Source organism: Wyeomyia smithii, chromosome 2 (genome assembly GCF_029784165.1).
Source record: "Wyeomyia smithii strain HCP4-BCI-WySm-NY-G18 chromosome 2, ASM2978416v1, whole genome shotgun sequence".
Classification (NCBI taxonomy): domain Eukaryota; kingdom Metazoa; phylum Arthropoda; class Insecta; order Diptera; family Culicidae; genus Wyeomyia; species Wyeomyia smithii.
The window spans coordinates 118,331,317-118,352,793 of NC_073695.1; the positions used below are offsets into that span (position 1 = coordinate 118,331,317).

General features: G+C 35.6%; 3 protein-coding genes across 6 annotated transcripts; 2 read left to right on the forward strand and 1 right to left on the reverse strand.

Moving 5' to 3' along the window:
• Window positions 1-8,670: 8,670 nt before the first annotated feature.
• Window positions 8,671-15,805, reverse strand: LOC129725286 (uncharacterized). Its single transcript, XM_055680903.1, has 3 exons — window positions 15,696-15,805; window positions 8,900-9,472; window positions 8,671-8,841 (listed from the first exon to the last, which is right to left on the reverse strand). The coding sequence occupies exons 2-3, from the start codon at window positions 9,385-9,387 to the stop codon at window positions 8,811-8,813; spliced, it is 519 nt and encodes a 172-aa protein (XP_055536878.1). The 5' UTR covers window positions 9,388-9,472; window positions 15,696-15,805; the 3' UTR covers window positions 8,671-8,810.
• LOC129725287 (holotricin-3-like) lies at window positions 12,042-14,069 on the forward strand. The gene is made up of 3 exons (XM_055680904.1): window positions 12,042-12,301; window positions 13,702-13,855; window positions 13,917-14,069. The coding sequence occupies exons 1-3, from the start codon at window positions 12,284-12,286 to the stop codon at window positions 13,991-13,993; spliced, it is 249 nt and encodes an 82-aa protein (XP_055536879.1). The 5' UTR covers window positions 12,042-12,283; the 3' UTR covers window positions 13,994-14,069.
• A 2,856-nt stretch (window positions 15,806-18,661) lies between the features above and the next one.
• On the forward strand, window positions 18,662-20,685 carry LOC129726160 (antifungal protein-like). 4 transcript variants are annotated; one of them, XM_055682852.1, is made up of 4 exons: window positions 18,662-18,825; window positions 19,724-19,844; window positions 20,049-20,284; window positions 20,340-20,685. In XM_055682852.1, exons 2-4 carry the CDS (start codon window positions 19,806-19,808, stop codon window positions 20,407-20,409), a joined length of 345 nt encoding a protein of 114 aa, XP_055538827.1. In that variant the 5' UTR covers window positions 18,662-18,825; window positions 19,724-19,805; the 3' UTR covers window positions 20,410-20,685. The 4 variants fall into 4 exon arrangements, with proteins under 4 accessions (XP_055538827.1, XP_055538826.1, XP_055538829.1 ...); XM_055682851.1 differs by having other exon boundaries at window positions 19,724-19,799; XM_055682854.1 differs by having other exon boundaries at window positions 18,718-18,881; window positions 19,724-19,799.
• The last annotated feature ends 792 nt before the right edge of the window (window positions 20,686-21,477 follow it).

The window sequence follows — 21,477 nt, forward strand, 5'->3', positions numbered from 1 at the left end:
TGGGTCGGGAGGCGCCATGGAAAAGTTAACTTCCACTTGACACAGATTCTGTCAGGTCATGGTTGCTTCAGGCAGTATCTACACAGATTCGGGCATGCGGGGTCCCCCATGTGTCCCGAGTGCGTGGATGCGGAAGAAACTGCTGAGCATGTCTTCTTCGTGTGCCCTCGTTTTGTGCATGCGCGGAGCGACATGATGGTAGTGAGCGGGCCAGACACCACTCCGGACAACCTAGTTCGGAGGATGTGTAAAGACCCAAACATTTGGAGGGCGGTTTGTACAGCCGCCTCTCAAATAGTTTTAGAATTGCAAAACAGGCGACAGGTTGACCACCGACACGCCAGTGTTAGCTAACGGCCAGTCTCCAGGTTAGTTAGCTAAGTTAGCAAAGAGATCTATAGAACCAAGAGGGTGCACAGAGCACAAAAGCCGCTCCCCGAAGCAATACCTAGCGGTGGTCCCGGGGAGTATTATGGGCTGGAGACTGGAGGGGTTTTAGTGGGTCCGGTCACTGATTCAAACCAACCCCACACTCCCTGAGGTTGGTCACCTCAGGGGTTTGGATGCAAATTTCCCCTCCACCTGAAACAAAAAAATATATATATATATATATATATATATATATATATATATATATATATATATATATATATATATATATATATATATATATATATATATATATATATATATATATATATATATATATAAATATATATATATATATATATATATATATATATATATATATATATATATATATATATATATATATATATATATAAATATATCTATCTATATATATATATATATATATATATATATATATATATATATATATATATATATATATAAATGGCTCGATTATCCGGAGCGAAATGTTTTTCGAAACTCCGGATAATCGAGCCCGACCTGTATTTGAGATTGTTATGAATGAAGTTCTGTTCTCAAGCTGTAAAAACTATATATAAGCTGATCAACACGGCTTTTACTCACAACGATCCGTTTTCACGAATCTGGTTCACTTTATTTCATACTGCCCGCGTAATATTGATGCCGATTCTCAGGTTGACGCAAAATATACTGATCTCAAAGTTTCTTTCGATAAAGTTGATCATAACGTACTGCTTCTAGAATTATATAAACTTGGTATCTGCGATGATCTTATCAGTTGGTTCAGGTCCTATCTCACGGGCAGACGGCTTTACTGCCGCTATTCGCATAATAGTCCTATGTTGAAGTTGCGAGTCCTATGTAAATTTAGCGAAAATGGGTGCATTTTGGCATGTTTTTCAAGAATAGCCATTGAAAAAGTAAGGTTTGATTTCCATAACCTCGATTTTAATGGCTACTCTTGTAGAGCATGCCAAAATGGAACCATTTCCGCAAAAAAAAAACAAAAAACATAGGACTTCTACATAGGACTGATATGCGAATAGCGGCAGTTTATGTCAAGATCGGATCCGTATCATCTGAAAGCTTCTCTAACATGTCAGGCGTACCACAAAGAAGCAACCTCGTTCCTCTTCTGTTCTGTCAAATTATACAAAGCTGTGAAATGCATAGATTTCACGAAAACGTTGATCCTTTGTTATGTGCGCTAACAATGGATTGATCTGTTTCGAAGAATGGTGGAGAAATATTCTAACGATAAGCATCAACGAAGCGAAACGTTCCATCAAAAACTAAATCCAATTACTTACAACAGCGTTTCTGACCAACCTCTTGTGCGAGTTGATCACATTCGAGACTTAGGAGTAATACTCGATTCTGGACTCTCATTCCACCTTCACTATGACAACATAAATACTATAGCCAACAGATAGCTCGTATTTATGTTTGAAATATGCACGAATTTCGCGATCCTCATTGTATGCGGTCATCGTATTGTGCCTTAGTTCGCTCGGTTTCAGAGTCCAATGTAGTTATGCGGTGCCCATGTCAGCACACTTGAAAAAATAGATTCGAATTCGTACAGAGGAAGTTCGTAAAATACGCTTGTCGAAGTTTGTCATGACGAGATACGGTGAACTTGTCACCATACGATTACCCGTGCAACCTCTTGAGTCTGAACACACTATAAAACAGAAGATTAGTTGTTCAGACTTCAGGCTGTTTTCGTCGGAAAAATTGAAAGTAGACGCTCATTCTGAGCAAATTCTGACACAACCTAATTTTTACGCACCTGAAAGGACTCTACGGCAGCGGGTTTTTCTATCTTTCGAGACCCGTCGTGGGGAATACGGTCGTCACGAGCCGATTCGTTTAATGGCTACCAGCTTTAATGAGGTCTACAACCTCTGCGATTTCAACTCCTTGAATGCGGCATTTCAACGAAAACTTCTGAATAGAAGGCGAGAACCTCATTAACATTACCTCTAGTATTAGTAATAGTTTTTTACTGACTGACCAATGTACATTGTTCGTTTTTTGACGTGGGACTACGTCTTTGTTTACTATACTGGGATGCATTCTGCAAAATTGGAAATGAAACTGGCAAATGTTGCGTCAGATTCCAAACGTTAATAACAGCATAACCACATGATGGATAACAACAACCAATATGTTGTTGGATAGATAAAATGTATAACAATTTTGTAATATGATAGTTATCACTCTAACTTCATTGCTAAGCGGTAAAATTGAAAAAAAGTTTCAATGACAAATTTACGCTGATAATGAACCAATTACATGCAAGCATTCCTAGCACAGACGACGTGAATGGACACCATCCGTTCCATGTGATATTTTCTGTATCAATATCGAAATAAAATTTGACAGAGTCTCCCCGTCCCAATAGGTCAATTTATTTTTGCTTCCATGAGCTTAGACTAATATGATGTCTTGAAGGTAAAAGTTTTCCGAAAAGTTTGAAACGATCCCCATTCTTGAACAATTTCTAAACCTGCTTTAAGAACCTAATAAAAGCTGATGTCTTGAAAGAAAACATGCCGGTAAAAGCAACAGTACCAGTGGAGTAAAAAACAGCAGGTCTCTCGTCGTCTATGATTGCAGCGGTACTCGTCTATTCGTATATTTCAGCGGTACACTTCTATTCGTACTGCAGCGGTATCGCAGTGGTACACTTTTGTTCGTACATTTCTATTCGTGTGCAATCGAGGAAAAACTGCAATGCTACTGTTGATGGTGATTGAAAGTTTATCTCATAAATATGATTACCATAAAAAAGGATTTATAGATGATAAAAAAGGATTTGAGTCCAGGACATGAGTTCATTGTCATTCACTGTAACTCGGTATAGGGATGTTAATGGCTTGGTTAAAAAAACTAAGCCAGGCAATTTTCTGTTTAAATATGTGCGCTGGTTCGTCCAAGTTTAAAACTTGTTCTAAGCTTTTGAAAATTCTGATCCTGTACGCAGCAGGCTTAAAGTAACCGTGGCTCGTACGGTGGAATGCGTTGAATGTATTTAGGAGAACAAGAGACAAGATCGTCACACAGGGTAGAATGGGCATATGTTGTTTCTCAGTTTCTAGCAACAATTTTGGATATTTTATAAATTTGAATCATTTGGTAATAACCTGCGAATGTAATTTCAAAACAACAGAAGAACTGATTACACAATAACCAGTGTTATTATTCATGCACGTTTTGCGTATAATATTATAATTAACAAGTGCGAAAAGTAAGGGTCTTTGTGTGCATCTATGACTTTTTAAGTTCGAATTGTTTTTCTCGGTAATCGTTGTTGATATTTTAACAGTTTTTTTAAACATTCGTTTTTGTCACAGTTTTTGAACTTAAAAAGGCATCAAAAACTTCATATCTTTTCTTGCTCACTAAACATTAACAAAGCATAATCACGAACTAACACAAAAAAAACGAACAAGTTACATGTACATTGGTCAGTCAGTATAAAACTATTACTAATACTAGAGGTAATGTTAATGATTCTAATAAATTTGTTTCTTCAGATTCTCGTTATTGAGGTTCTCGCCTTTTATTCAGAAGTTTTCGTTGAAATGCCGCATTCAAGGAGTTGAAATCGCAGAGGTTGTAGACCTCATTAAAGCTGGTAGCCATTAAACGAATCGGCTCGTGACGACCGTATTCCCTACGACGGGTCTCGAAAGATAGAAAAACCCGCTGCCGTAGAGTCCTTTCAGGTGCGTAAAAATTAGGTTGTGTCAGAATTTGCTCAGAATGAGCATCTACATACTTTCAATTTTTCCGACGAAAACAGGCTGAAAACTGAACAACTAATCTTCTGTGTTGTAGTGTGTTCAGACTCAAGAGGTTGCACCGGTGTTCGTATGGTAGCAAGTTCACCGTATCTCGCCATGACAAACGCCGACGAGCGTGTTTTAGAATTTCCTCTGTACGAATTCGAATCTATTTTTCCAAGTGTGCTGACATGGGCACCGCAGAACTACATTGGACTCTGAAATCGAGCGCACTAAGGCACAGTACGATGACCGCATACAATGAGGATCGCGAAATTCGTTGCATATTTCAAACATAAATACGAGGTATCTGTTGGCTATAGTAATTATGTTGTCATAGCGAAGGTGAAATGAGAGTCCAGAATCGAGTATTACTCCTAAATCTCGAATGTGATCAACTCGCACAAGAGGTTGGTTAGAAACGCTGTTGTAAGTAATTGGATTTAGTTTTTGATGGAACGTTATTGTATTGCATTCGTTGATGCTTATCGTTAGAATATTTCTCGAGCACCATTCTTCGAAACAATTGATCAATCCATTGTTAGCGCACATAACAAAGGATCAACGTTTTCGTGAAATCTATGCATTTCACAGCTTTGTATAATTTGACATCATCCGCATAGAAGAGTCGACGTCCCGGCAGCAGTAGAATCAACAGCTCATTGATAAATATCAGAACAGAACAGAACAGGAACGAGGTTGCTTCTTTGTGGTACGCCTGACATGTTGGAGAAGCTTATAGATGATACGGATCCGATCTTGACATAAAGCCGTCTGTCCGTGAGATAGGACCTGAACCAACTGATAAGATCATCGCAGATACCATGTTTATATAATTCTAGAAGCAGTACGTTATGATCAACTCTATCGAAAGCATCTTTGAGATCAGTATATTTTGCGTCAACCTGAGAATCGGCAAATAAAGTGAACTAGATTCGTGGAAACGGATCGTTGCGAGTAAAAGCCGTGTTGATCAGCTTATATTTAGTTTTTACAGTTTGAGAACAGTACTTCATTCATAACAATTTCAAATACAGGTCGGGCTCGATTATCCGGAGTTTCGAAAAACATTTCGCTCCGGATAATCGAGCCATTTTTTTTTATATTTCTCATCTAGGGTAGAGCGGGGCTAGTTGGTCAAAATGTTCTGTAACTTCTCGCAGAGAATATCATGGCTAAAAATCATAGCATGAAAATGTTGTGTTAGTCTATAGCTTCTAGAAAAAATATGAACTACACAATATTGTTTACCATTTTGCGCATATTTTATGTTTTTTGAGTGGATGTCAAATTGGCCAACTAGCCGCTCAGGTGGGGTAAGTTGGTCAGGGCGTGGGGGAAATTGACCATTTTTATTTCGGAATGATTAATTCAGTTATCCTTCTTCACTACATTTGCGCCAACCTGTATCGTCTCAGCGGAAGTCGAACCACTTCTGGTTTTTATTTATACGTTTGCTTTCTAAAATCCCGAACCATGAGAAAAGTGACTCATAATTGTATGAAAAAAATCGTATTACTCTTTCATACCTGCAAGAAGTATATGTTAAAATCTCTCTGATGGTTTGGTTGGACACTAAATCAAAGACAACATGGATTAAATTAGGAACCGGAGCTGAATTCTAGATTCGCACCTGCAATCACAAGTACAAAACTATAGCAACATTAGTTTTTTGTCGTTGAAAGCTTGCATTCGCCGAAATTTTTGTCAGGTAGGAGGCATTTGTCGATGCGTAGTGTACGTTACAAATATTTTAGATCAATGACTCGGTATTTATAGTTTCAGTGCACAATATTCATAAAAAATGACGATGAAATTGAGATAACTTTCACCAAATTGTGTATCGTTTCAAATAAGTGGTTTTGATAAACAGAGCACATGCTGTTTTCGCTTGGTTTTATAGTGAATTCCTTTATTCCACCAGCTCACCTCGTTTTGACCTGGAAGCGCACTAACTGCTGTCAAAACCCTTCTTTATTCGCTCGATTTTGACCCAGTTTTGACCTGACGTGCTGCCCAAAGCGCACTGTAAAATTTGTCAGCTTCAACCCACCACCGCACGTGCTAAGTTCGTAAACAATTATCTGGCATCTCTTTCTTACTTGCGTATTAAAAGGCGATGACGTTTCATTATTCCTCTGCAGTTTTGCCCGCACAAAGTGGAATAACGGAATTCGCTATTAGTTTGCATCACGAAATGCACCGTTCCTAGAATTGCATATACTTGCTGACTTGAATTCATTGATGATGTGCATATGACCAACCAGCCCCGCTAATATGTGACCAACTAGCCCCTCATGTATTAAATATGAAAATTACTAATATATGAAAATAAAATTTTAGCGGAAGTTTGCTTTACGCAACTTAAAACTAACAAAAAGGACTCTAATTATGCGTTGAGCCAGGTTTATTTTGTTTTGGCTAGCTTTGTTTAGACAAAAAGTTTCAACTTGAAAACCGAGTAGAATTGATTGCCAATTTGTCACCAACCTGTGTTTATTCTACGTCCTAATTAAAAATGTACTTCATTTTGTCATATGATATTTTGTTATATGATGGTATAACTTATGTTGGTTTAATTAAATAAAAAAAAAATAAAATATATATATATATATATATATATATATATATATATATATATATATATATATATATATATATATATTTATATATATATATATATATATATATATATATATATATATATATATATATATATATATATATATATATATATATATTTGTTTAATTCGAGGGGTCGTCATAAATTACGTATTTTTTTCAATGGGGAGGACGCCCAGTGACACTACTTGTGGTCAAAGGTCATATAATTTTATTAAAAAAATAGAGGAAAAAGTACCAAAAAACATTAAAACTTGAATTTAGTGCTTTATGAACTACCCCAAACAAAAAATGGATGCCAGATTCGTGTTCAGTGCCCCAAAATTATGTAATACCCCCCAAGTTTTTGTCGCATTTATCGACACTTTTTTTTACCTGGCCAGCCTTTGTATGAAGTTGCCCCCAGTCGAGAAAATTTCCAGCTCGAAAAGATCCTCGACCTGATTGGTTAATCGAACCCGATATCACAACTGTGTGGGAGAGCTAGCCGACCGACATCGCAAACCACAGAACCCGGGGACCACAGAAAATCACTACTAAATGTTATATTGAAAAAATTGATTTTTAGTGGTAATCTGTAGAAAACTCCACAAAAGTTCATTGAAACAGGTAGATAGAAGTACGGTGTCTTTGGCAAAGCTGTTTCTCACAGAATGTGCTATAACTTTGCCGAACAAAGTGATCTTTTATATGTAAAAATGAAAAAAGTAAAATTCGTTTATCACTGTTTAGTGGATTAATCACGAAACTGCAACTTCTATAAAAAGGAGAATAATTAATGATTCAACTTTGCCGAAGCCACTATGGCCCTAAAATCAAATTTTTGGTTAAAACATTTTCTGCTGATCAGAGGAAAAGTAATTTTTTCGCGGCAGTTTCTAATATTCCGACGTTCACCACTTTTGAATACTTGAAACATACAAGAATGCTTCCATACCTATATCAATACCTTTAAAATATTTGTATTATGATGATTTTAAATAATTTGGATATACCTTGCCACTCAAAAAGCGCCTAATAATCAACTTCCTGAACGCATTTGTTAAATTTACGCAGTGATTTTGAATTTAACTTTAGAAAGTTTCATATTCATCCGAAAAAGTTGAATTTTCCTTGAAATTTATTTTTCGTTGAAGTTTGACATTATTCCAAAACTTTTGGTGAAATGTTCAGTATGGACAAATGAAAAACGATTTTTTACGTAGAATTTGGGTATTATTTTTTTTTTCATTTCATCGTTAAAAAAAATAATCGAATTTCAATGATGAAGCATGATCAAAATAGTTATATTTTTAAATACATTCGTTTTTGAGATATTTCAAAATTAAGTTTGGATGAGTTTAGTTTTTTAACGAAAATATGCTTATTTGTGAATAATTTAGTTGGGCAAAAATTAATCTTGAGGCTGAAAAATTTGTCCACCCGTAGAAAATACTCAGCTTGTTAAGTCAAAAACGTGTGCAAAGTTTCATTGAAATCGAAAATGGTCGATTAAATTTTTATCGATTAGTATTTTGTATTTTCAGATCATTTGGCATGAAAATGCTTTACACAAACACGTTTCTCAATTGGCTGAACTAATTCGATTGGTGTATTAACCTCCCGCCTACAAATTTCATCCAACTTGTATTTGTAGTTTAGCTTATAACCGTCATAAAATCATTTTTGTTGTTTCATAACTCTCTGTAGATTTACGAACGGTTTTGAACAGCTTTCAACTACTTCCTAATTATTTGTAAAAGCAGAATTCGAAATCAGTTGCCTTCACTGTATCAAACCAACTCGCACCCTATAAAAGAACCATGAAATGGTTTCGTGTTCTTCTCATACTTAATATTTTGTCAAGCAAATATTCACTGGTAGTCAACTGAGATGTAAGCATTTTTAAATGATATAAATATTTTATTACAGGACGATCAAATATATATTATATTAAAATAAATTATCTATTGTTAATTGAATTGTTTGTACATATCAGTCAGCAAAAGTATTGACAAATGAATCCTAGTTCATGCTTACATCATTAGCATTACCGCTGAAAAGAAACACAAAATTGGTAAGCAAATAAAAAGAAAATATTCCACCGTTCATACTCATGTAACGTTTCATCCATTGTTGTATTTGGCGACGAATTAGGTACTATCGTCAACCCAGGCACATCTTCGATCTGCTGTTGAATCCGCTCTAGGAAAGTAATATTATTTAACAGCTCTTCATTTGAATTAAGCTCCATAGGTTTCGGGTGTAGGCTCCTCGGAATAGAAATATACTGCAACAATTTACTTCTGGCATCACTTAACATTCCTCTGGACTGCTGCACAACCTGATCGCTTATCCGAAGAGGAAACGTAACATAGTAATTTATCTGTTCGGCCACGTTCATTAAGCTTTCCTTCGCCGAGTTGAGTGCGCTGTCTGTCCTTTCCTTGATTGCGGTTCTCGCTTGATCAACAAGAGCTTCCTCATGGGCAATTAAAGCTTTCTGAGCGTCTATTGCTCGGGTAATAAGCCAACCGTTAGACATTTGAAATCTGTACGAAGAGCTAATCAGTATCGTTAACACTATTGATTTAAAAATCATGTTTGAAGTTTATCTATACTAGTACAGCACAGTAGCTTTCTCGATCAACTGAGGTTCATACCAGCGACAGTGAAACATTTAATAGCTGTATATATAAACATTGGAACGAAGAATGGGTGAAAAAAGAAAACTTAGTAAAAGAACAAGTTCTACAATTTTAAAACATGTTGAGCGTATAATAGGGTAACTTTGGTATTGCAACCATATTTGACCAATTATTGCCAGACTTAGTTAGACTTTTATCGATTTATTGCTCACCAGCCAACAAGATCTGATTATTGACACATACATAAATGACCTGTATCTCATATCGATATCGTTAATCATAAAGCTGGTTATGATATATTTGTCGATAAGGAACTTTTATCGGCTCTGGCCGCAATCGCTCCATGCTACAGTTTATATAATGAAGGTGGTTAAAGCAAAATGCAATGCAGTCAAAGTGCAGTCGGAGAAAAGGAGGTAAAGAAAATATTTACACGAATCACATCAAACTGGAAATTCCATCGTACTGTTACCGGTTTGGTTTGTAAAATTCAAAACCATCCGATTGTAAGCGCATTCTCAATTTGCCTTCGTTTGTATTTTTTTCCTCCAGTGTATACGAATCTTATGCAACTGAATAGCAGGGAACTTAATTTCTAATTCCTTAAGTACATTGATTGAAAAACCTATTGAAAAGTAGCGGTTCGGCTTGGCTCGAGCCTCGAAAATTGCCAAACCAGTTTCGTTATTTTTATATTTTATTTCATGTAATCTACAGTTGTCAAATGTGCTAACTGTTTTTACACTATGAAAAAATAATCGATCTATATTGATAACCAAAACCCCATAAGCCACGGACTAAATTTTCCACTAGTAACGTACACTACAATCAAGAACTGGGTAAGACGTACATGCAAAAGTCATAATTGCTGTTGTTCTCACTATCAACAATTGATAAGCCGCGAAGTGTAGGTCAATACTAAGATCATGCATAATGCTACTGAACGTAATCAACGAAAATTGTGTTTGTAAGCCAAAACATTTTAATCAAAGTAAAAAGGCAACAAAGTGAATATTTAAATGTGAAAAATTTCCAGTAACCCGATATTTGCGTAAGGTTCCAATGAATGAAGTTCCTCATCAGTCGGATTCACCTATTCTTTTTTTTCGATGTAAAAAAAAGCGACACAAAGAAACATGTTGCATTTTCTAAGATTAGTGTGAACATGAGAAAAAAAATTTGTTGGTACCAAGAAAAAAGGACAGACTTATGAACGGTTACTCGTGCTGGATTAACGGGCATGAAAACAAAAAATACTATTCAAGCTATTTATACAAAATTACATTCGTCATGAAGATAATTAAAATACGCAGCTACTCCACCACAGTAATTTAAAAATTTGAGTTATTTAATTTTTAACGCCGTCATTTGGTTTTGTATTTATAAAAAAATACTTCGTTCAAACTTAAATATTATGAAATCAGGGAAAAAAAAGAACTCTTTTAAAGACATTGATGAGAAAACTTCCTTAACGTACCAGTTTGCCCTGCTCGACCGAAATTTACAATACAACACTCCCTTTATTTCGTGGAAGTACAATGTTTGCCGGGCCAGCTAACAAATAAATAAAATTACAATCATGTTAGTCTGATGTTCTGAATTTTGCTTCATAACAATATTTCGAAAAATTCATCAATACACTGATACTAAGTTTTTACACAAAAGATGCATTTAAAACAAAAGAAGTCGGTAAATACATTAACGAGAAAATGTAGTTCTGGATTGGCTTGACATTGAAAATTATTTGCAATTTATGCAGAGTTCGCAGACACATGAGTAAGATAACTTGAAATAAATCGGCAGCCCACCAATGAAAAATGAATAAAAGTTGTTGAATAGTACTTGGTACAAAAAATCTTGTGTATAATTTTCCAGATAGTTATTGGCCAGGGGCATATAGAAGAACCTTAAGAATTGAAAAAACGTTTATCATAAATAAATTGGTCCTATAGAGAAATCCGAAACACTTACAATGAAAAAAGCTAACATGTTCACTCTATTACTTACTAAAGCTGTTCACTATGCCAAATTACAAATATCAGGCACAATGAAAGTAGGCAGCTAGCTTGTTAATCCAGGAATTGACCGTTTTAGGATTTTTTCACATTATTATGATCAATGTACATATTGAAAAATGCAAAAAGTTCACCGTTGCAGTGTTGAATTCACTGTAAGGTTGCACGCAAAAGAGGGAGAAACCTTGAGGATTTTTGCTAAAAACAAATTGAAATTGAATGCACAGTCTTAAACGATTTGGCAAATCTATTCTCCAAGCTAAAAATCAAGTGACGGTAAAATATTTACTTATCACGGAACTTGTTTTAAGATGATCATTGACAAATCAGCAAACAACGAAGATCGCCCAACGCATAGTTTGCTTTGTGTATAGGACAGTGTGGGTCGAGTTTTTGTAAATAATACATCTGTGAAGCATGGTCGAGTTTTTGTAAATAATACATCTGTGAAGCATACCGAAAAAACCGGAACCAAAAACGTCAACTACTGTCTGTATGCTAGCTCGGGCGCTGCAAAGTGAACCGAGTTTTTTGATAACATTATTGACCACTTCATATGTAAGCAAGACGAGTAAAAACAATCAATTCGCTAGAAAGCCGAATGAAACGGCGGTGTACTTTTTTCGTATATTGCATGTTTGCTGGGATATTCTTCTGTACCAATGAGCAAAATACTATCGACCATTAGAATAACCACGAAATTCATTGAGTTGACGAAAAAAACGACTAGAGGTATAAAAGGCGATTTCCAACATAGCATCAACATCAGTACGCGTCTAAAATTCGCAGCAATACAAAGTGTTTTGTGGAGTTTTCTGGAATCCATCTAACAGCAATGGCAAAGTTCATAATGGTAAGTTCTTTAGAACAGCTGGAAAAAATTACAGTTGTAACAAATAACAATTTGTTACATTATAAATCGACGTGAAAAAAAATATTGATAGTATGTGTGTCTTTAAATCTATCTAAAATTTCTTTTTTTGACCTGTTTTGGTGGATTAGAAATAAGATACGCAGAATAAAAACTAGTAAAACAGTGCTATATTTTATATTCAGCTTTAGGCAGTGCTTGACTTTTTATTTAATTGGTTGTCAAAGTTTACTAACACGATGGATACCAACGAAAGAACTACTGTGTTTTAAATATGCTTAGTCGAGTAAACGTTTTAGCACAAAATCTACTGCAAGTAAGCTAATTATTTACTAATGTTAAACAATGCCTGGGATAAAATCTATTAGCATGTGTATACAATGCGCAAATAAAATCGACAAAATCTTCGAAAGCGACGGTATTTGCAAACCTTTGGATAACCCGCTAATATCTTCAAGACAAATATTAGCACACCGGAATCATCATTTGTTCTGCCAAAAATGCAATCCGTGTACCTATGTGATTTTTGAATTGAATATTTGTTAGTTGAGAAGAAAACCGTCCTAAAATGTTTGAACCTTGTTTGAATATGATAGTGGTCAATCTAGAGCCCAAATGCAATATTTTAAATTTTGAAATTGTGATTTATTTTTAAACTGATACATGATCACTAGTGGCCTAAAACGGAAAACGTGATTGAAGTGAGGTCGATATCTTGTACCGTTTTTGAGTAATAGAGGAAAGCAACCCGCGTAAAAAAAACCGTGTAAAAAAGACCTTACTGTATATACTGAGTATAGTTCGGTGAAGGCAAAATCGACTTGTATGGTTTAATGTGGTAAAACTTCGAAGTTGCCAAATATCAATAGAAACAGTTTTGAGATTTTGAGATTTTGAGACAAAATACTTGTTTCGTCCAACTGCTGAGGCACGGTCCCTCAAATAGAATGTCCAACAATTGGGGTTTTTAGTTTTCATAAAAAATGTCCCAACACAAAGAAAAGTTTAACGATAAAAGGTCTACTTCCGTTTATAAAATTTAATTGTGCAGTGATTAGAAGTTATACCAAGAAGAAATGTTTGATGTTAATAACATCGATTCGGAGACGATTCAAGGGTCTAAGCCTTCTTGTCTGCAGTATTTGCGTCACAACAAATAATCTGATGAGATACGTGAATCGCAGCAATTATGTTGAATCATTCAAGTACGGTGACAAGATGAGGGCACAATTGGTCGGGTTACATATCAGTTACCTTTGTATTTTTCTTACATTGCCTACTAACTTGTCGCAGTCTAGATAACGTTCACATTTTCATATCGTATCATCTTTGACTTGACTGTTGAATCATAATAATATATGCAATATCAATGTTAATTTTAGATTCTTGCGCTCCTCGTTGCAATTGTTGCGCTAACAAGCGCGCAGCATGGTCATGGACACCAAGGATTCGGGGGTGGGGCCGGACATGGACAAGTTGGTGGACACAGTGGAGTTGGCCAAGGCGTCGGAGGTCATGGAGCCCAAGCTCATGGAGGTGAAAAAACTCAAATATTCTAAATATTCCGATTTATAACTATCGTCGTTACTAATTGCAGGCGGACGTCAAGGACACGGACATGGTCATGGCCAAAGTCATGGTCACGGACATGGGCATGGACACGGCAGACATTAATTTAATATATGAGAATTGAATAAATGTGATTACCACGACTTGGATGTTTTATGAATAAATTATCGACAAAAGCCAACTAATCTGATTTCAGTTTATAAAAAAACTTTTGAAAACTTTTGATATCATTTTTCCTCACTGGCAGTTTCCACATTTGTTAAGTATATTCAATTTTACCATTTTTTTTAAATGTGCTTGAAGTAAATGTAAGAATGTTAGTTTTCGTCAAAGAAATAGGCTCCATCTTTGCAGCTCTACTGTTTGACACCACAAAGATGTGATTATCCAACAAAAGTTAATTGAACTTCATGTAATGGACAAACGATTAGTCAAATACAACAGCTTGAACATTTAATTACCACGCGATCATTAAGGTTTGAATTGCATTTTTGTAGAATGATGCTATTTGATTAGTTGTGTAATTCAAATATGCACGATTTGAAACGTAGTATTTTCATACGAGTGAGCGAGAATTAATTTCGATTTTATTGTATGCCTGTACATCTTGGACTATGATAAAGTTAACTGGTCGACAAGAACAAAAATCAATACTCAAATAGGTTGACCTAAAAATTTGGTTTTTCAACCAATCCTGTGAATTTTGAAGTCTCTAGTGTATGTGGAAGTGCGTCAAAACGCCGCAAAGTATGTGCTCACTGGGTTCGTCGCTTCAACGTTGGCTTATGGGAAAACTCATTTAAGTCTCTGAAAAAGTTATCATTGCTTTCACAGGAATGATTAAAAGGCTATAATCGTTCATTTTTATAGTTTGAGCTCTAGGGCAAAACCTGTGTTTACCAGTGTCATCTTATCTCCAGAGACCATAATGTACCATATCGTGCGTGAATTAACTTAATAATAGCGAATTTCTTTATTCCACCAGCTCACCTCGTTTTGACCTGGAAGCAACCAAACTAATGTCAAAACCCTTCTTTATTCGCTCGATTTTGACCCAGTATTGACCAGACTGCTGCCCGTAGCGCACTGTAAAATTTGTTAGCTTCAAGCCGCCACCGCACGTGCTTAGTTCGTAAACAATTATCTGGCATCTCTTTCTCACTTGCGTCGTAAATTGCGCTGTCGTTTCTTTATTACTCGGCAGATTAGCCCGAACACAGCGGAATAAAGAAATTCGCTATAAGAATCACACCACCTAGTATTTCGGTAAATCTAGGCCAGTACCCTTCCATTAATACTAACTTCTTCCTATGATCCTTTATTGAATCAAAGTGTGATTACCAGGACTTGCACGCTGTGAAAGTGCGCTGTGTTTGACGAGGAATCGATCATTTTATACTATGTTTTGAGTAGGTACTACAAAGTATTTGCAACTCAATAATTAAGCAAATGCTAAAACAGAAATATGCATTTGCATAGGGTAACTAAACGAGACTCGGCGAGTAAAGAAAAACATTCGAGTCTATAAAAAAGGCGTGTAAAGGAACCCAAGTAACACACAAAACATGTTAGCAAATAGATAGAAACGAAACTAGTCATATAAGTGTACTACAAGCGCAATTGAAAACTTGTGTTATTATATTATGTTTAAAATTGTTTTTCATCAGTAATACAACCGCATTTCGAAAACAAGCTCATTTTTTCTGGTTTCGGAGATGTTTTTTAATAACATGAGTTCAAGAATAACAATCACTATCACTTGGTCTTTTCGTAAGACATTACACCATCTAATAACAACATTACGTACCAGTAAAATGCTTTTCCTTAATACAACAGTCGTAGCATTCAACACTCAACTTAAAAATACTTGATCAAATGAATAATTAAATTATACGAACGATTTCTTTATTTATTCGAAGCGGGTCAAAACGTGCCATCAAAAGATAAACAAAACGCTTGCAGTGTAACCAATATCAATTCAGTTTATTGTTATTGTATATCTAACAACGTTTTCTAGTTTTGTTAGATTTTATATCCAGATAACGTTGAAACTATTCGAAAACAATTTTGATATTCAAGCAAAAGAAACAACTCTTTTTGAAAGGTTGAAAATTATTTTTTGTCATCAATTTATAATCAATTAAAACTGCCACTGATAAAAGCTACTGTCGATCTAGTTGCACGGCGCCGACACAACACATTTGCGCATGCGCTGGTTAACAGTTGTCATAGCAACAGATTTGCGCATTGCCGTATTAGTACTCGAGATATCAAGTTGGCTTGCTTTCATCAAGATATCAAGTTGGCTTGCTTTCATGCTGTTATCGGTACTTGTTCTATTAGCCTTCATGTTTTGCGCTTTTCTGGTGATAGAGATGTCATGGAATAGGTAACGTCAACTATTCTATACCAACGTGTGTTACTTGGGAAAGGTTAAAGTATCCAGCTTTTTACGCGCCATAATGGCGGGCGCTATAATGCAAAGTTCGTAATAAATTACCCACAATTTATCAAAAGAAAAATATATCTGGCAACATTTGTGTAGCCAATTTTTCAGAAATCGCAAATCTGACGTAAGCAGAGAGGTTCGCATATTACGAACACGCATTATAGCGACCGCCATTATGGTGCGCAAAAAGCTGGATAAAAATCCGTCACTGAGCATGGTGATAAAAAGTACAAATTTTTATTTATCCGTTATAGTCGTTAGAGTTGCCTCGGTCTCTGGCAACAACGGCTGTAACACTTTCTTCGTTCTTTCCCTAACGACCGTAAAGACGTGGCCGGGGCGGAATCGATCTTTACGAAGCGGAAGCTACTGAATTGCTGTACATTGAAGAAGGTAAATTAATCCCATATCGACATCTACATATGGTTCTTTGTGCAACTTCGCTATCTGAGATCCATAACGATGGAGCAACTACAAAATGTGCGGTCAATCAAGCTCAAGCTCAGCTCAATGCACAGCTTAGAACTTATCCATTTCAAAATAAAGTACAGCCTTCGTATTTCAGTCTATTTAGTAAATAGTTGGTTCAAGCATTATGATCGTCATATTTTCCGGGTGGTACACACAAAACACTTGTAAAAGTGGCCACAACAATAATATCGCACGCTAGCCTGTGCGGTGCTGTGCGGCTAATAGCGCTCTCGATCAACTAGATTATTTGGGAGAACTCGATATCGATATTGTTTTTTGGTACATTTTGCATGTTGTAGGATAAGAACAATAATACACCGTGCCCCAGTGCTGAGTCGCGAAAATTTCCAGCTCGAAAAGGTCCTCGATCTGATCGGGAATCGAACCCGATATCACAACCGTGTGGGAGAGCTAGCCGATCGACATCGCTATCGCTAATTACTACGAGGACCAGTGGCGTATGTAATATACAAAAAAAAAAAAACAGAAAATAAAGTGTGTTTGTAAGATATATTGAAAACGACTACGCTTAGGGATGTGTTCACTAGAAGCTTGCTGATGAAGTTACATTAGACATTGTTATCCGTAGTCAAAATGCGCAGGGTGCATACAAAAAAGATAAATTTGGGAAACGTAAGAAAATTTGTTCTTAGAAAACTAAAGTTAGTTTTTCCAACCCATGCGATAAGTTTTTAAAGTTTCTAAATGACATCAATTTTATATGATGAAAATTGTAAAAAAGCCATTTTTAAGAATCCAGTTTAAGTTTTTTATTAACCATTAGAAAAAAGTGATTTTCTTTCAGTGTACTCTTTTTTTAAGTCAAGAAATCTACAATACCTTTTCTACAAAATGTTTAATATTTTAACAGAGAACGAAATACTTGAAATATAATTTTGCAAAAATGTCACCTGCTAAAATATATACGTCTTTTAAATAAATTACGCTTTAGTCAAATATCTGTGAAAAAGTCATGTGTTCTCCAGTTGAAAATATATACAAATTTTCATAAAAATCAAAAAAAGCTTGTTTCGGATGTTTCAGCATTTTCAGACCGATTTAGCGTGGAAATTCTTCAAAAGCTGTTCTAAAATCTACATAGGATCTTCTCATCCTACGTGGTGAGGATAGTAATAATGGATCAACTCTAATAAAAAAAACTTCAGTATGCTCATAAAAAAACCGGGTTGGCTACCTCTTAACGGTATTTCATGACTAGCGCAAAACAGAATCTCGTCGGCAACAACATCCAATACAACTCTGGAACAAGCATGTTTCCATATACATGCATATTGATGCACTGATTGTAGAATTATTATTATTATTTAAATATGTTTCATTTATTCGTGCTCTAACGACATTTAACCCATGACGATGATCACCGTATACCTTATTTGAATGTGCGCTATTAAATTTCCCTTGTTTTAAAAGTCTTATCATTGATGCCAAATCAAAATTTGTGTACCTAAAATGGTTATAAATATAAAAAAAGACATATGCATTTCTTCTAGATGGGTGATATAAAAATTACATTAATAATATCTATTGCTGGTTGGTAATGATTGCGATTGATGAATCTGGTGGAATTGGGGTTTATTTTTGGTTATGGTTCACTTAGGTTACTTATGTTCATTCGCTGCGCTTTTAGGGAGCCCAACAATTGATAATGTAACCACGGAAGTTAACTCAAGCTTAAAGAAATATTTATTTTCATATATACCCACATTTATTCATACAATCTTTACTTTATGCAGGAGGATTTACATCGATAATAACGAGACTGTGTGATGGCATATGCGTATTAGTGAAGAAAATCCATATACTTTTAAACGGATGGCAACTGGCAAGAACACGATTTAATTGCATTATTCCCTATAAAAAGCATTCTCATCCCGAGCAAACCTGATCACTGTAAGAAGTAACCTCGAACGCGTTGGACAGCTTTTTAATAACCAAACATTTCATTTACTGACAAAAATCGGTTTCGTTGAAAGATAGCAGAATGAACAAGCTTGTGGTACAGTATTCTGCCAATGTTAAGGCTGCATAACTCTGAAGAGATCAACTAAAATAGTATGAAGCAATAGTTTAAATACAGCGCGAATAAATTGTTTTCAAATCATTCTACATAGAAACAATCAGCTACTTCAGTATACAATAATTGAAAAATTTCTGTTCTGTGCCCTGTGATGTGAAAAGAAAAAAAAAATTTCAATATGTGGTTCTCGATCCATACGTAAGATTGATCGAGTTCAAAGTTAATATTTGAAATAAGGCTCAAAGAATGATTGTGTTCCGAAAAGCAATTTGAGGGTGACTTGGCTAACCCAAAAACAAAATCTCTGGATTATGGACCAGTTTTTCAATTCATTTATGAGCTTGTTATCAGGGGCTTACAAAATGTGATATACGTATCAACGACTGTAAACATTGATGTGAAACGGTACTGAATCCACAAACGGCCAAATTCGAGCCACCACTGCGAATATTTAGAAGCACAAGACTCAGAAATAGATAATGTTCCCCGTAAAAACGCTATTTTATGTTTGCTTCACCGCAGAAAATACGCATTACCGAGTCCTGTGCTTGTCGGCCATTTGAGAATTTCATACCGTTTTGCCTTAAATATTTACTCCAGACAAAAAGATCAGCCACCTAATCGTCCTTATAACATTAGGCTCTAAACCCAAATGGACTGAGGAAGATTTACCTCAAAAAATCCCTAATTAAACACGTTTTCAATACGTTGTAATAGTTATGGATGTTGTACATTTGTTTTTTGATTAGTACGTGATTTGTTAGTTAGTACGTGTATTTTCATACAAAAAGTGCCCTCGGTTTTCACTCCTGCCCAGAATGAAACAAAATGAATCGTACAATTATTGTTTTATGTTAACTCTTTTTTCTGCCCAAAGATTTTGACGATATTCACTCTCCTGGCTGTGGTATTTGCTGATCATCATAGCGGAGGTTCTTCCAGTTTTGGTCAAGGTAGCTATGGTAAAAGTGGTTATGAGAAGAAAAATTTCGGTGGAGGTTTGTAGCTTCAATTGTCTATTGTTTTAACTGTGACTAACCAAAATCTACTTTTTTACTTTTTGATAAAATCTTTTTCAAAACTACTATGATATTAATTGGAAGCAGCTAACTGATCCGAAAAGCATATACGATAACAACGTGTTCCCGGTTCTCTTCTGATTTCATTATCTCATGTATGACAATTGTTTCTATTTAAACTAGGCGGACATGGCCAACAAGGGTTCGGTCAAGGTGGAGGTCATGGGCAGCAAGGATTCGGCCAAGGAGGTCATGGACAGCAAGGATTTGGCCAAGGCGGCCATGGACAGCAAGGCGGAGGGCATGGACAGCACGGTTTCGGTCAAGGCGGACATGGGCAGCAAGGATTTGGCCAAGGCGGTCATGGGCAGCAAGGCGGAGGGCACGGATTTACACATGATCAACAGGGTGGTGGGCATGTAAGTTTATGACGAAATGAAGTAATATAATCAACTAATTTCTCAATATCACCAGGATCGCGATCATGGACATGGCCATGGATATAAAAAACATGGATATTAGATACGCTAGAAATACAGGTTGATACAGGTTTAATGACCATTATTCTGAGTTATAATTAAAAACAATCCGATTTCATTCATATGTCACGAAAGCTGATAGCTGTTTTCGTCGCATGCTGTCGATATCTGAAGATTAACAACAAAACCATGCAGTTCAATGGATTTTTTTCGCTATATTAATGAATTATTAAACTTAGAGAAGAATTTTATTTTTGTCCCATGCAAGATATGAGTTCAACTCAACTTCGGGATTCACATTTAGTTTGACCGATTGAATAAATGCGATTTTCAAAATCTAATACTTCTTAAGATATTTAGCATACGAAAAATTCGATTCCCTGTGCGCTCTAGGGCTCCACTTTCTACTGCCACATACAATAAAAAAATTAGATTACTTATCAAGCACGAAAATTATTAAATCTAAAACTAGAAGAGTGCCAACAAGCGAAAACTATATTATTTTTATGAAAGTCCAGAAAAATTTAGAATTAGGAAAGACGTCAAAAAATAATAAAAATCATCAAAATGCTAACCAATTTTTAGTATCAAAATACTTACAAAAATACAAGAACACTCAAAATTAAAAAAAAAAACAGTTATTGACTTTCAATCCTGATAAAAAGTTAATGTTGATAAATGTCACCGTAACCAACTAGCTCAGCCGTTATCCTCAAATTAACAAAAAAAACTTGAAAACAATTTGCAGTTGAACTTCTACTTTTTTATAAACCTAGTTTATTTTTGCCTTTCTCCTAGAAAGGTATAGCAATCACTTGCAAAACCGAAAGTATAAAAGTGCCCCAAAGGGCCGAATGGCATATATCACTCGACTGAGCTCGACGAGCTAAGCATTTTCTGTATGTATGTGTGTGTATGTGTGTGTATGTGCAGATTTTTATTCTCACTCCCTTTTCTCAGAGATGGCTGGACCGATTTTCATGAAATTAATTGCAAATGAAAGGTCTCGTTGTCCCATAAGACCCTATTAAATTTCATTGTAATCGGATTTTTAGTTTAGAGGTTATGGTTCAAAATGCAAAAATCATGAAACATCATTATCTCTAAAACTACACAACCGATTTGAAAAAAAA